Source organism: Vulpes vulpes, chromosome 11 (genome assembly GCF_048418805.1).
Source record: "Vulpes vulpes isolate BD-2025 chromosome 11, VulVul3, whole genome shotgun sequence".
NCBI lineage: Eukaryota > Metazoa > Chordata > Mammalia > Carnivora > Canidae > Vulpes > Vulpes vulpes.
In genome coordinates, this window is record NC_132790.1 from 24,455,212 (window position 1) to 24,470,266 (window position 15,055).

Below are 15,055 nucleotides of genomic sequence, written 5' to 3' on the forward strand. Positions count from 1 at the left end.
GGGTGGGGCGGGGGGGGGTTGCAGGGAGGGGGGCAGATAGGGTATGAGAAAGAGACTGGGACACTGACAAGTTCAGAGGCAGAAGGATGAATGCAAGAGCTCTGGGGACAGGGCTGGCCAGGGTTGCAAAGCCTCCCCAACCACTGAGGTGGGCACCCTGAAGGCAAAGTCAGAGCTGGAGGGAACACTCTCCCCCTGCACGGGTTCTTGGCCCCCCTCTTCTTCTCCCTGCCCCTGCAGGAATGTATGAGCACTTTCATTGTCCCTAAAAATAGTCCGTCTTTATTGGGGGTTGGAGTGAGGAATCTTCTGGGCCGGGTTCATCTCAGGCATGCCCCTGCCTCTGGGCTCCCATCTCATCTGTGGGGCCTCTCTGAGTTGCCCCAACCCTTACCTGCAGTACTTCGTTAAAACGGAAACCTGGCTGTATCCCTCCTTTGCATAAATGACTGCCCTAGCTTCTGGGCCTGTAGGCTCTGAGCTCCCAGGCCTGTTGGGAGCTCTGTGTTAAGTGCTCAGCATCTCACGTTGGGGCCACTGTCCATTCCTGCTGGCTCCCATGCTCCAGCTCCTACCCAGCAATCCAACCTTACTCCCTCCACTCTCCAGGGGAGGGTTCCTTTATTCCTCTATCTCCTCTACCTCCAGGCCTCTCCTCACCCTCCTGCCCTTCTCAGCCCAGCCCTGGTCTGCTCTGCTGGCCTGCCCTGCTCTGCTATTCCTCTACCTGGTCCTGTCCTCCAGCGCTCATGACTCTCATCCCCACCGCCTTGCCACACTCCCACCAGCAGCTCAGCAAGGGCTGGGCTGCAGGGACCCCCGGCAGATGCAGGCTCTGGGGCCCCATGCCTTGCCCTGAAGCCTGGCCCCTACTGGCCCCTTCCATCTCCTGTCCCCCGCATCTGTTTTTCTTCTGTACCCTAAGCCTGGAATGTCTCTCTCTCTATTTCTGTCTCCACGGCGAGGCCCATCCAGTCTCATCTCCTCCCTGCCTCCAGTTCTTAGATGGGGAAACAGCCCTAGAGAGGGGAGGTGATGGGCCTACAGGCTCATGGAAAGCTGGCCACCGGCCCCAGTCACTCTGTAAGATCTTGCAAGGCACCAGGCAGCTAGGCTCCAGAGGCAGGAGCAGGCACTTTACACAACCCTGCCACCCTACCCGCCCCGCCCGGGGCAGGCAGTCTGGCATCCAAAGTTATTTGCCTTTGGAGGGCCCAGGAAGCCAGAGAACAAACATCCGGAGTCTCTGGAACTTCTACTCTCTCTCACATCCCAAGGATCCGGGAGCCACCAAATGGGTACACTGGCATGTGTGCATGTGCGCACACATATGCACATACACATACACACACAATCCTGGGCTGGGTAAACATGTTACCCCAAGGAGATCTCTTGTGACGGTTGTGTCTATGAATCTGTGCAAGTCCTTTAGAGACTCAAAACCTGGGTAAAAAGATGATGAGCCCCCACTCCCAGCTTTATATTAATTTTGTCTTGGAAATGAAAATTAAAATCGCTTTTGTGTGATTTTTCGATTGCAGAATTCTGGATACACTGGACAAAACTGATACAGTCATCAAAACTGATCTTTTCTCTCCCATTATGGGCAGCTCCCACTTAGCTGGTAACCCAAGCATGTATGTGGCCTGCCCATCTGTCATCCATAATGTGTGTCTCTGCAGGCTGTCACATAGCCACAGCAGACTATGCCCCATGGGCCATCAGAAGAATGTCTATGTGAAAACACATGGGTCTGTGATTCTGTGAGTGTGTGTGAGTGTGAATCTGTGAGCATCCCTGTTCCACATCTGTGCCTGAGCGCTCTGCATGTGCAGGGGAACTATGTCCCTGTGTGTGTGATGTGAGCCTTCCTGTGTGCAATGAGCGTGTGGCTGGTTTTGTCTCTGAATGAGTGAATGAGTGTATGGCTGAGTGAATGAGTGTCTGTATACATGGAGGGGTCTGATTTTCTGCCTCCTGTGTGCCCTCCTCCCCGCTTCCACCACACTGTGCCAGACCAGGGCTCACATGCCTACCCTGCCACATGTCACCTGTGTGGCAGTGGACAAATCTTTTAACGTTCCTGGGCTCAGTTTCCCCATCTGTAAAACAGTGCCTTCTCCATGAGCTGCTGAGAGGACTACCCTGGTACCATAAAGCTCCTGCCTAAGCTCCTGCCTAAGCTGGCTCCCAGCTGGAGGTGAGGCCACTTCTGTGCGAGTTAGAGAGAGGCCACCCCAACTCTCCAGCTAGATGCAGCCCCGAGGGGCCTGGGTTGGTAGAGGAGGGCAGGCTGGGTTTCGGCACCACTCTACCTCTGTTGGAGCATCTGTGCTAGGCACAAGGTGTGCACCAAAAAAGAGCAGCCCCCTTTCCTTGGCCGCTACTCCAGGTGTGTGGCCTGGGACTAAAGGGGCTCTGACTCTGGAACCAGGGTGGCCTTTTACCAGATGAGGCTCTGAGAACACCCTTCCCCTTCCCCTGGGGCCCTATGCATTTGACCCCCCCCTCCTAGCTCTCCTTCTCCAAAGCCCAAAAGGCCTTACAGAAGCTGGAAAGCCGGGAGGGGAACTGATTAGACCTGGCACATGCTGACCAGATACTCAGACAAACCCCCATCTTCGGCCCAAACCCCCTTTATCAGAGAGGGAGACTGGGACATGGAGAGGGTCAGGGACCCTCCCAGGGACACAAGTAAACCCAGTCAGCTTTGGACTCTGGATGACTGAATGGAGTCCAAGGGAGTAGTTGGGGGTCCTGAGAGACAGGTACAACTACACCTGTGCCTCTAGCTGTCGGAGCGGACCTCCTACCCATCCCCAGCCTCCCCACCTGGGTCAGATCCCCTACTAGTGTGATTCACCACATTATGAATTTTTTTTCTGGAGCAAATTGCATCTAATTGAATGAGGCTGAAAGAGCCTGGATTAGAGGCCGACAGTGGGTGAGGACAGCAGGAGCTGGGGAGAGGGCGGTGTGGGTGCAGGCTAAGCAGGGTACAGAAGCAGCAAGAGAAGGGGAGAGGAAGGCTGTGGGCACAGGAGGACAGGATGTCATTCCTTCAGCAAGCCATTCTGTACCCCTGCAGGTGCTCCAGTTAAACTAGGGGCCTGGATGCAGGGACATGAGGAGTGGTGCTCCCCTAGAGACCACTGAGCAATAACCTAGTACCAAGTACTGTGTTCACTTAAAAGCACTGTTGCGTGTAATCCTCCCAACAGCTGCATTTTATACTTGAGGGGATTAGGGCTCAAGACATAAAATGACTCGCTAAGTGTCAGCTCCAGACAGGACTGTCAGACACCATAGCCCTTGTTCTTACCTGGTACCTGCTTATTCTGCTGAAGTGTCATCATGCTGCCTCCAGGAAGCTTTCCTGGGGAGTTCAGAAAAAGGGGGAAGCCTCACACCAACTCACACTTGGCCCAGACACTGTTTCTGTCCAGGTCGGGCATTTCTCCTTATCTATACTCTGATGTCTGTCCTCTCCCTGATGGCCAGCAGCTGAGGTTGGGGCTGATCCCACATGGATCCCACACACCCTCATTGCCAAGGGCACAACCATGACCCCTCTCATCCCCCCTAGATGACACACAGAGACAGGATCACTGTCACTTTCACATGGCATGTCCCACATACTCAGTGACTCACAGCCATTTCACGGTTTCCACAGTGGCACACATCACTGAGTATCACAGGGCCACACACAGTGGTACTATCACTATACTTTTACTCAGGATGGCTCATCCTCAGTGTCATATAGCTATCATGTTCCTAATGCTCCACAAAGTCCCCCTCATGTAGTGTCATGCACACACGTCCAAGCTGGTTCTGCATTGTACTGTCACATTTCACATTTCAGCATCACCCGGGACCTTCTGACATTAAAAAACTCCACCTGACATAAAAAAATGACATCACATCTGAGATTTCCTTTAAAATACTTCAGCAAAGCAACCTTCACCAAATCAACAGGATGAGAGAAAATATTTGCAAATCGTTCAGCTGATTAGGGGTTAGTATCCAGAATATATAAAGAAGTCCTACAAACTCAACCACAAAATAAATAACTTGGTTTAAAAATGGGCAAAGAATTTGAATGGAAATTTCCCTAAAGAGGATATACAAATGGTCAACAAGCAATGGAAAGATGCTCAATACCACTAATCATTAGGAAAATGCAAATCAAAACCACAGTAAGATACACTTTTCCCCATTACGATGGCCATGAAAGGAAGGAAGGAAGGAAGGAAGGAAGGAAGGAAGGAAGGAAGGAAGGAAAGAAGGAAGGAAGGAAGGAAGGAAGGAAGGAAGGAAGGAAGGAAGGAAGGGAGGGAGGGAGGTGGTGGGTGAAGGGAAGGACAGGAAAGAAGTATTGGTGGAGTTGGAGAAATTGTCACCCTGGTACACTGCTGGTGGGAACATAAAACGGCTCAGCTGCTGTGGAAAACAGTATGGTGGTTCCTCAAAAATTAAAAATAGGGCACCTGGGTGGCTCAATCAGTTAAGCTTCTGACTCTTCTGTTCAGATCATGATCTCAGGGTCATGAGATCGAGGCCCGCATCAGCTCTGTGCTCAGCACAGAGTCTGCTTGGGATTCTCTTTCTCTGTCTCTGTCCCTCCCACTCAATGCTCGCATGCTCGCGCGCTCTCTCTCTCAAAATAAATAAATCTTTTTTAAAAAAATTAAATTTAATTTAAATTACCATATGATCCAACAATTCCACTTTTGGATATACATATAAGAGAACTGAGAGCAGAATCTTGAAGAAATGCTTGTCCACCTATGTTTATGGTAGCATAATTCACAAGAGTCAAAAGGTGGAAGCAACTTAAGTGTCTATCAGTGGATGAATGGATAAACAAAATGTGCTCTATACAAACAATAGAATAGTATTTAGCCTCAAAAAGGAAGGAAATTCTGGGACGCCTGGTTGGCTCAGCGCTTGAACATTGATTGCCTTGGGCTTGGGTATGATTCTAGGGTCCGGGCATCAAGGATAGAGTCCCACATCTGGTTCCCTGGGAGGAGCCTGCTTCTCCCTCTGCCTATGTCTCTGCTTCTCTCTCTGTGTCTCTCAGGAAAAAAAAAGATAGAATCTTAATAAAAAAAAAAAGAGGAAGGACATTCTGACATATGCTATAGCATGGATGGACCTGGAGGACATTATGCTGAGTGAAATAAGATAGTCACAAAAAGACAAATACTGTATGATTCCAAACATATGACAGAAAGCAGACTGGTGGTTGCCAGGGGCTGGGGGCATAGGGAGTTGTTGAAAGGGTATACATTTCAGTTTTGCAAAATGAGAAAGTTCTGGAGAATGGTTGCTCATCAATGTGAACATACTTAATACAACTGAACTATACACTTAGAAATGGTTAAGATGGTAAATTTGGGGTTATGTATATTTTACCACAATTAAAATCTAAAAAAATAAAATACTTCAGGGAAAAAAAAAGAAAAAAAAGGTGGGGTAGGGTAGGGTGGGATAGATAAACTAAATGTGCCCAAATCTGGATAACTGTGAAATTTGGGTGATGGGTATATGGCAAGTTTATTGTATTATTCTCTCTACTATTATGTGTATTTCAAATATCCCATAATTTAAAAATTTTACTCTCCCTTGACTTCACACCTCTTCCAGTGACCATGTCCCTTCTCCATATCCCTTGGAGCCAAAGAGCTCCAAAAGGTTAACGATGCTCTGTCCTCACCTCCCACTCAGCACCTACCCAGGCCAGCTGGTTCAGGCCCCACCCTGTCACTGATGTGGTTCCTGTCAGGGTCATGCCGGGCCCAGTCGAGCACCGTCTCCCCTGTCCACTTACCTGACAGTGCAGCCACCCCCACCAACCCTCTCCCCTCCCATGGCTCATAGTCTCAGTATCCCCCACCTTCCTGGCCACGCCTCCTCTGTCTCCTGGCTGCTCCTCCTCACCTCCCAGGCCTCTAGATGATGGAATCTATGGACGTGGGGCTGGGACTCCGTCCTCAATCCTCGCCTCTACTCTCACTGTGCTCTCTCCCTAGGTCATCCCAGCCACCCGGGCCACCTCCCAAAGATATCCTCAGCCTGGCCTCTGCTGCCCACTGGGCACCTTCACCTGGATGTATGTCTGACTTGGATCCAAAACAGATCTCTTAACTTCTGCCTCCTTGTCCTCTCTCAACCCCCTAACCTTGGCCTCCCCTCAGTCTTCATCCATCTCAGTAATGTCTCTACCATCCATCACTTGGTCCCTCAAGCCAGAAACCTGAAAGCTTTCCTCTGCTTCTCCTTCTGGCTCATCATCTCATTCACCAGCAAGTTCTGTCATTTCAACCTCCCACATATCTCCAAAGTTCATCCATCTTTCTGCAACTCTTCTGTAATCCCCTTAGCCCAGGCGCCACCGTCTCCTGCTTGGGTGGCTGCCATGGCTTCCAACCTGTCTGCCCACCTCCTCTCTGCCCCTCCAACTCACCCCCCACAAAGACTTTGCAACCAAAGCAATCTCAAACTCATGCATTGGACTGTGTTGCTTCCCTCCCTGAACCCAGTGGGGTCTTCCTGTGACAGCATCATACACAGTGTCATGTGGTTACATTTCACATCATCACAGTCATTGCACACAGCATCACACGTTCAGCATCGGGCTTAGAGTCACAGCATCACGCACAGGTTTTCATACACTTGGTGTCACTCCATGTCATACCCTTGGCTATACACTCAGCCTCACTATATCACATAGGCTTGGGGCACACACATGGTTTCACAATTCAGTGTCAGACGCTTGAGCCACAAGGACCACACCTGTTATTGCACGATGTCATCCATCTGTGTTTACATATTTGATCCTCATGGTGTCACACCCTCGATGTCACATACTTGGTATCATTCAGCATCACACAACCAATATTACACAGTATCACTATGGCACATCCACTGTCTCACGGTCTTTGACAAGTGGCATCACACACTTGGTATCACTCAGTGTCACACACTCAGTGTCATGCTCTGAATCACTCACTCCCCACACAGTAGCCCATGACTGAGGTCATACACTTGATAACACACATTATAAGCTCAGTGTCACATATTCAGTAGAATACTCACTGCCCCACAATCTGTGTCTCAGTGTCACCCCGGTCCTATAAGCTGCCGCCCACCCCCACCTCACCGGGCACAATCACTAGAGCTGCTGCCCCATGTCAAGGCTATTTCCTGTTGTTGTGCTCAGAGTCCTTAGCCACTGCTTGTTCCTTCAAGGATTTCCTGTTGTCAGGGCCCCAGTCAGGCCTGGCCCAGCCTAGATACACAGCCCAAAGCCCAAGAGCTGGCCAGCAGGAACCCTAGGCCCTCTGTGCCCCCTCTCCCACTCAATCAACCCAGACTCCCCATGTGCCTGGGTTTGAGCTGGTTCCACTGAAAGGTAACCTCGGGGCCCTGTTCCACTCCCAGGGGGCCCAGGAAGGGGACTCTGGGGCAGTCTGAAAGAGGCTGTCTATCCCAACAGCTTGAGATTAAGATCTTAACTGGTCTATGGGGCTCAGTCTGAAGCTGCTGGAAGCCAGAAGAGCAGGACAGAAGGTAGAAGGGGTGGACAAAGGGTTAGAGGAGTAGAGAATCAGGGAAGCTTTCCCAGAGGAAGCCAGCGTAGAGCTGGCAAATAGAGATCGAGGAAGAAAAGGCATCCCAGGTGGGAGCACCAGACAGGAGTAAATGCTTAGAGGTAGGAATCAGGAGGAGATGGAGACAAGAATGTGAGAGAGGGGCCCGGGTGGTGTGGGATTTGGAGAAAACCAGGTCTCTCTCCTCTCCTGTCCCCTCCCCCCATTCCAGCATTCCAATTCTGGCTCCCAGAGAAGCCTCGGGGCACTCCCTTCCTGGCCCTGACATCAGGTCGCAGACGGGGCCCCCCCACAGCGGCTGCCAAGCCCCCTCACCTCCTGCCCCAGGCCAGCCTGCAGGAAGGCCACAGGGAGGCCAGCACACGCTCCCCACACGGCCTGAGATAAATATTTCCCGGGAAACGGAACTTGTTCTCTCAGTGTTTACAGCCAAGGACCAGGCAGGGTGGTGGGGGAGGGGCCCGCCTGAGCCACCTTGTCCTGGGGCTCCCGGCATCTACCCCAACACTGCCTCAGCTCCCCCGCATCTACCCCAACACTGCCTCAGCTCCCCCCCGTGCGCCGCTGAGCCAGTCTCTGCCTCTCTCTGAGCCTCCTCGGACCTTGGCCTGCCCAATGCCCGGCCCGGTCTGAGCCTGTGTCTTTCCTGGGGGTAAGTCCCTGGTTCTTGAGGCCTCCTCCTCCAGACTAGGCTTCTCTGATTGCGGGACCTGTGTCTGCGCATCTCCACCTGATCCTTGTTTGGTCAGGGGTGAGGACAGTTGGATGGACAGACAGAGAGACAGCCTGGGTGGCTTCTGACACCACCTCCCCGGCCTCAAGTCCCCGCACAGCCCGAGCCTGTGCAGCCCAACAGGTGGGCCCAGGCAGATGGCAGGGCCTCAGGACCCTCACGGAAGCCAGATGCTGTGGCCAACCTGCTGGCAACAGCTCCCCTGGGGCCATGGGGCATCATCGAGGCCACTTAATCCTGATGTGCAGAATCCAGGAGGAGGCTGGCACATCTGCCAGTTAGGAGCACTCACTCAAGAATTTTAAACACAGGCCAGGAAATGCTGCCTGCTGGAAAGCAGCCCTTCCCACCTTGTCCCAAGGGTCCCTGTCTGTGGACATGCTGGGCCTTCTCTCATGGAGACGCAGGACATCCTGCCCACATACCCTTACACACCCTGCTCTTTTCACTTGTGAAAATTTTCTGAGCCCCCGTGTCAATCTTACCTTACAGGACCACCCCAGCTCCTGCCTACTATCCCACCATGTTGGGCCCACTTATTCCCCATTGGTGGCCTCAGCCTCACCACAGACTGTGGCACCAAGTGTTACTCAGTCCCGGACCCAGGGACAGAGATGTTTTTGGATGTGGTTTCTCAGCACCGAAGCCAGCCTCCTGCAGCCCCCTCTGGGCCTCAGTCTTTGTTCCAGCTTCCTCTATCTGCTTGTTCCCAGTCCTGGGCTTGTCCTTGTCATCCTCAGGTGGTTCTTTCAGAGACTAACCACATGGACCTCTCTGACTATCCAGCTGATCTCTGGCCTTATCAGTCCATGGCCTTGGCCCTCCCCATCCTTCAAAGTTCCAAAGCCACCTCCTCCAGGAAGTCTCCAAGACTGCTCCCAATCCAGCAATTGCTCCTTTCTTGGAACTGTTCCAACTTTCACACAGTCATTCTCATTTAATCAAGAAACTTTATTGAGCACCTACTATGTACAGGCTTCTGCCAGGTCTCATGTGGGCCCAGGAGAGACAAGGGAGATTCAGCCTTGGTTCCTATCTCCCTCTGTGTTTACAACTATGTGGGAAAGGATATATAATCACATGGGCTAACAAGCTACCCAACTGTAAGCTCAGGGAAGCTTGAGGGCTGTAAGTGTTCAGGAAAGAGGGGAGACTGACTTGACCAGAGCAGAGGGGGCAATCTGAGAGGACTCCACAGAGGAGGTGACATCTAATCTGAGGCTTAAGAAGGAAGTAGGTAGATAAAGAAGGGAAAGGCAATCTAGAGAAAGGGGTCAGTGCAAGCCATGGCATGGAGGCCAGGATTTGCTGGTGTCCTGGGGAGTAAGCAGCGCCATGTCTGGGAGCAATGGGTGGACATGAGGGGGCCCAGCAGGCAGGGCTGGCAATGCCAAGGCGGGTGCTCTCTACTCATCTCCTGGGCAGCAACGGAGGAGCCAATGCTGGGCAGAGCATCAGTGCGCTTAGTGAGGACACCCATGCCATCGTCCGTGTCTGCCTCTCCCCCAGCCCTTGCCCCAGCCAGGGCTCCCAAGGCCCTGAGAGCTGGCACAGGGAGGGCCCTACCCCAGCATGCTCAGTTCAATACTTGAACTGCCTCCGCCCCGACATCCAGAGAGCTATGGCCCTGGTCCTGAAGCAGGATTCCAGGCTGAACGTGAAGAGCCCTCCCCCAAGCTGGCCGGCTGGCACAGGGGCCGGGGAGCCATCCCAAGAGAGTGCGCTGAACAGATGCCAGCCATGGGGATGGGCGCTGGCAGCCCTGCTCCCCTGGCTGTCGTGCTGCCGATGCCAGGAGAACGTGCCATGCCCACGGAACCTCCATTTACCCAGGCCCAGCCTTGCGCTGCAGCCCATTGGCTTAGGCCTCCCTCCAAGGATCTCAGCCTTTCGAGAAGCGGGGAGGGTGCCAACTCCCTCTAAGTGTCTGCTGTGGGCCAGGCACCTCACACAGACTTTGTAACTTGTTCTAACAGCTCTGCTGTGATTATGGCCAGTAATAGTGATTGTGTCCAGTAATGACAGATCTTCTTATCCCCTGTGACAGGTGAAGAAACTGACACTCAGGCTGGTTAAGGGACTGGCCCACAGTCATACACCTAGAAAGCAGTGAAACTGGGACCTGAACTCATGCCCATCTGACCCCAGTCATGATGAGGCCATCCTGTCTCCCCCAGCCTCCACCCCGACTGGGGAGGCTCCTCATCAATCTCCCCATCCCTCTTCCCTCTTTCCCCACAGCTGTCCCTATAGTATGAGCAACACCCACAGATCCTACTCTCTCCAGTCCTGTCCTTTCTATATTGGGGAGTGCCCAGCACTCTCTCCCAGGAGAGCTTAGCTCACCCGCCATCTGGGGGAGGAGGCAGCAGGACCCAGATGAAGGAAATGTGAAGACAGAACAGAAGCAAAGGGATCAAATGGGGATGATCCAGAGAAGCCTCCTGGTGGGGCTTGGTGGGCTGGACAGGAGGGGCAGAACTGGCACTCACAGGGAACTGGGCCTGTGCCAGGCAAAGGGGGTGGGGCACTGAGGTATAAACAAGGAATCTGGGCCTGGCTCCCTCCCTTGGGGCCTCGTTCCCAGCACCAAGGAGGGTCTCAGCTTCTCCAAAGCCCTCTCCCCTCATGGCTTCCTGGGAGGATGACAAATCTAGGCTTTCCTGGCAGGTGGCGGTGGCTGCTGAGACACTGCTGGCTCCCAGGAACACCATCTGTCCCGGCTCTGGTGGGGAGCCCTGCCCCACAGGGAATGCCATGACCATAAATAAATTAATAATGACTTTCTAGCCTGTCCCCCCTTTCCCAGCTCCCAGCTGTAGGGACATTCTCAGGGCTTGACCCCACGTCTGGGCAGAGTCCATGCTGAGCCCTGTGAGTACCAGGCCATGCATGGATATCTTCTTTCCCATCTTACCCGAGGGCAGGGAGAGAGCAAGCGTTGGGCATGAGACACATCTGGGCCCACACTCAGATCTGCCCCATATGCTCACTGTGTGACCCCACTGTGGCTCAGCTTCCCCAACCATAAAAGGAGAATAATAACAGTGCCTGCTTCATAGGGAGGTGATGAGGATTGAACAAGGAAGTGTGTCTAAAGTTCCTGGCACAGAGGAGCCTCCCCTTTCTCTCAGCCAGGCCTGGGCACAAGAGTAGGCTCATGCCAGTCCTGCTGATTGATCCAACGTTAGACACAACCCTCCTCTGTGCCAATCTTCACAGTCCCCAGCCCACCCCATTTCTGCTGCTCAAGACCCCTCTGAGAACTGAAGATTCCTATGAGACACCCCAAAGGCATGGTCAGGGCTATGGAAGGCATCCCTCATCTCAAAGGAAATGAGCGCACTGAGCCTTCATCAGGCACCCTTTGAAGGGCAGTGGGAGACTCATCCTCACTGGGAGGATGAAGAAGGCACAGTCCCCAGGCTAAGGAGCTCGAGGTTCAGAGGGGAAGACCTATAGAGTCGCATAATGGAGAAAACAGGGTGCCAACAGCCCAGACTAAGGATGTCCCATTTGACTGTCAGGGCAGGAGAGCTCAGAGGAGGGAGTAAGAGAGCCATGGAGGGCTTCCCGGAGGAGGGGAGGCTAGAGCTGAGCCCAGAAAGATTTGGGAAGCTGAGGGAAGACAGGCAGGAGTGGTTCTGGGGAGGCAGGATGGATAAAGGGAGGACTGTGGCCTGGCTGGGACTGCGGAGGAAGGAGGAGGATGGGAAGCATGGATTTTTGAGCAGAAAAGTGAAAGTTCAGTTTTGCATGTTAGAAAGCCTTCTGGCAGCCACATGGGGAATGGGGCAACTGAAGCAGCCAGCCACTGAGCCATCCAGGGGAAAGGTGGCCAGTCCGGAGCGGGGCCAGGGGCAGGGATGGAGAGCAGGAGAGGAATTCAGAAAACACTTACGGCAGAGGATCAACAAGGAACTGGGTGCCTCACCCTGGGTGAGGGTGGGGAGGCCTAGAGAGGAGTCTGAAATGACTCTCCATCTCTCCTCAGTGGGCGGGAATCGGGCAGGGACCGTGTTCTCAGTGTGGGGTGACCCTAGGCTGGAGGGGGCAGGGCTGAGAATCGGCTCCAGCCTCCCACTCCTCCCAGGGGTGGGGACAATGCTCAGACTGACCCCCAGCCTGTGTCCCCACCCCTCCAAGCCCACCCGGTCCTCCCTCCCCTGAGTTCTCACCTCCAGTCGGGCGTCTCTATTCTCTGGGGGCACTGGCTCCTGTGCAAGGAGGTCCGGGCTGGCTGCAGAGACAAGAAGGCCAGGGGCTGAGGCCTGCCAGGTCTTTCCCCTTCTCTCCAGCCTCCCCCCACAGCCCGCCCACCCCCAGCAGGCCCCGGGCCTATCAGGGGGCCTCACCTGATTTCACCCTGCCTTCTCCCCACACTCCCTTCTCACTCCCTCCTTCAGATGGGCATCTCGGACTCTGGCGTATCCTCTGCCCTTGGCTCTGAGCACAGGGCTGGCCTGCTTCTTGCGGCCGCGGCCTCCCCAGGAGGGGAAACAACCACCTTTTTACCCCCTGCTGAAGCCCCCTGCGCTTCCACCTCTCCCCAGGGAACTGCACTACCTCTCTGCAAGCCTCAGTTTCCCCGCCTGTACAATGAGATTTGTACAATGAGATGTCTAGCTCACATAGGCAACCGGGCTGGGCTCCCAGCGAGGGCCGCTGTGATGATCATCTGTGGGAGCCCCCAACCCTGGTCTGGTGCCCGGTCTTCTGGGCTCTAGTTGGCGCCCCCCAATCTGGGTGCCACAGCTCCTCGAATGCTGGCAGGCACACCGCGCCATTCTCCAGCAGCCGGCCACCGCAGTGGCACCCAGGAAGCCCAGCCTCTCAAAGGCCCTGCCCAGGGGCTGGCTTCCCCTCCCCGCCCCCACCGACAAGCACACGCAGGCATCGGACAGGCACAGGCGGCGGGATATTCTGAGCCTGGCTTCGTTCCAGTCAGCTGCTGGCCGCCATGCCAGCCTGGCGCGGGCGCAGGGGCTGATTTGATTTGGCAGCTTTGGAAGCGTGTGGTGGGGACGGGGAGGGGGAGAGGGATGAGACACCCATCCCTGCTAGGAAATAAACAGGCTTGGGCACTCAGCGAACTGGGGGGAGGGCCCAGTCTGGCATGGGCAGGGGGGCTCTGCACTCCCTACCTTCTGGTGCCCCCTTCTTCTCACCCAGGCCCTGGACGACTGCCCAAGACTGCTGGAATTTCTGGCTCTCCTTGGGTCACCACAGGGGTGACAGTAGCTGCACCTGGCATGTGGATGCTTGTGGTGTGGCTGTGGCAGGGTGTCTGGTGGTCCCACAAGTCCCTGTGTCCTGCGGGGTCTCCCTACTTAGCCATGCCTACAGCCAGGCCTGAGTGTGGCACAGGAAGACTGGGTCTGCGTGTGGGGCAGTGGTCTAGATGGGGCCATCTCCCAGGGTGACTGTGGCCGCTTGACTGGGCTCTGACGGGGGGCCGACTGCAGCCCAGGGTGTGACCAGGCCACTCATGTGCCTGAGTCTACTGTAGGGCCTGGTATGCATTGGTCCCGGCCTGTTCCTTCCCTCTGTGCGATGACCCCACTAACCCAGCCATGTCCGGCAGAGGAAATGACGAGGGCCAAGCTGAATACCTAACCCCAAGCCTGTCCTTTTGTCCATGGGCCTCAGCCTTCTTTTCCACCCCTAATTGTCTACCCACTGCACTGCCCTGGGCCAGCCTCCTCCTCCCCTGACAGGAGGCAGTGCTGGTTGTGATTCTCCAAATACCATCGGCCTCTCCACCACTCCCTGGGGAGGCCCCTGCCAGTGCTCTCTGGCTCCCCATCACCAGCTTCCAGCATGGGGAAGGTAGGCAGGATGAAGGGAGTCTCAGCCAGGCATTCACAGCTCCTCCATAATTCTACCCTGTGTCAGTATTTACCACCTTCCTGCTTGCCCCACAGGCAGGGCAGTCCAGCTCACCCCTCCTGGGAATTTGCAGCACACATCAATATGCTGCTGGCATCTTGGGGACCTGCCTTCAGTTAGAGAACCGCTGAGTGCAGCTGTGGCTCTGATCCTCTGACCTCTTCACTGAGAGGTCAAGGTTGCCGGGTCAGACCAGGACCCTAGTCCTAGGGGACGCACAAGCCAGGGCTGTGCCCCAGATACCAGCCAGAAGGTTTGGGGTAGGGTGGAGCCTGCTTTGGGGAAGACAAAATGTCTCATCTGTCACTGCCTCCCCATTGTCCCACTGTCCTCTGGGGATCTCAGGGCTCTCCCCACCCAGCCACAGGAAGCTGAGTCCCTCCTGGAGACAGCAGGAAGGAACATTGAAGGAAGGGCTTTAGGACTAGGAGGAGACTCACCCATCACCCTGCTGTCACAGAGGAGGAACCTAGGATCACAGAACCCAGCTGTCACAAAGAGGCTAGTGAGATGGAGACAGTCTGCAGAGAGGTCCCGGAGAGCTTCTGAATGGAGGTGTGTGGTGTCTCACAAGAAGAGAACATCAGGTTCCAGGACAGCCTCCTAACTATGAGATATGGGTTTTCACCTGGGACTTGTATGTCCTCCTGTATGTACAGGTGCCTGTGTCCCTGTGTGCATGGCTGCTCATCCCAGTCACAGAGTCCTGAGCTCTGGTCTGTGCCCCAAGGGCAGGGTCTACCCAAGGTAGGGCTCAGCTAGGCAGCAGGCACAGTGGCAGATAAGAGAGCAATCTGGGCAAAGAAGAGGTTGGACA

General features: G+C 54.5%; 1 protein-coding gene across 5 annotated transcripts in view; it reads right to left on the minus strand.

Annotated features, from left to right (window-relative positions):
* PDE2A (phosphodiesterase 2A) overlaps positions 1–15,055 on the minus strand; it is a 93,500-nt gene that overhangs the window by 41,059 nt on the left and 37,386 nt on the right. For 3 of the 5 annotated variants that reach the window (XR_011995345.1, XM_026010550.2, XM_072727350.1), the window contains one exon: positions 12,528–12,589. The exons of the other annotated variants lie outside the window; for them this stretch is intronic. Coding sequence is in view for 2 of the 3 variants with exons in the window: in XM_026010550.2 (XP_025866335.1) it covers positions 12,528–12,589 (62 nt within the window). In the remaining variant the exon portion in view is untranslated. The remainder of the gene's footprint in view (positions 1–12,527; positions 12,590–15,055) is intronic. 5 annotated transcript variants of the gene reach the window in all.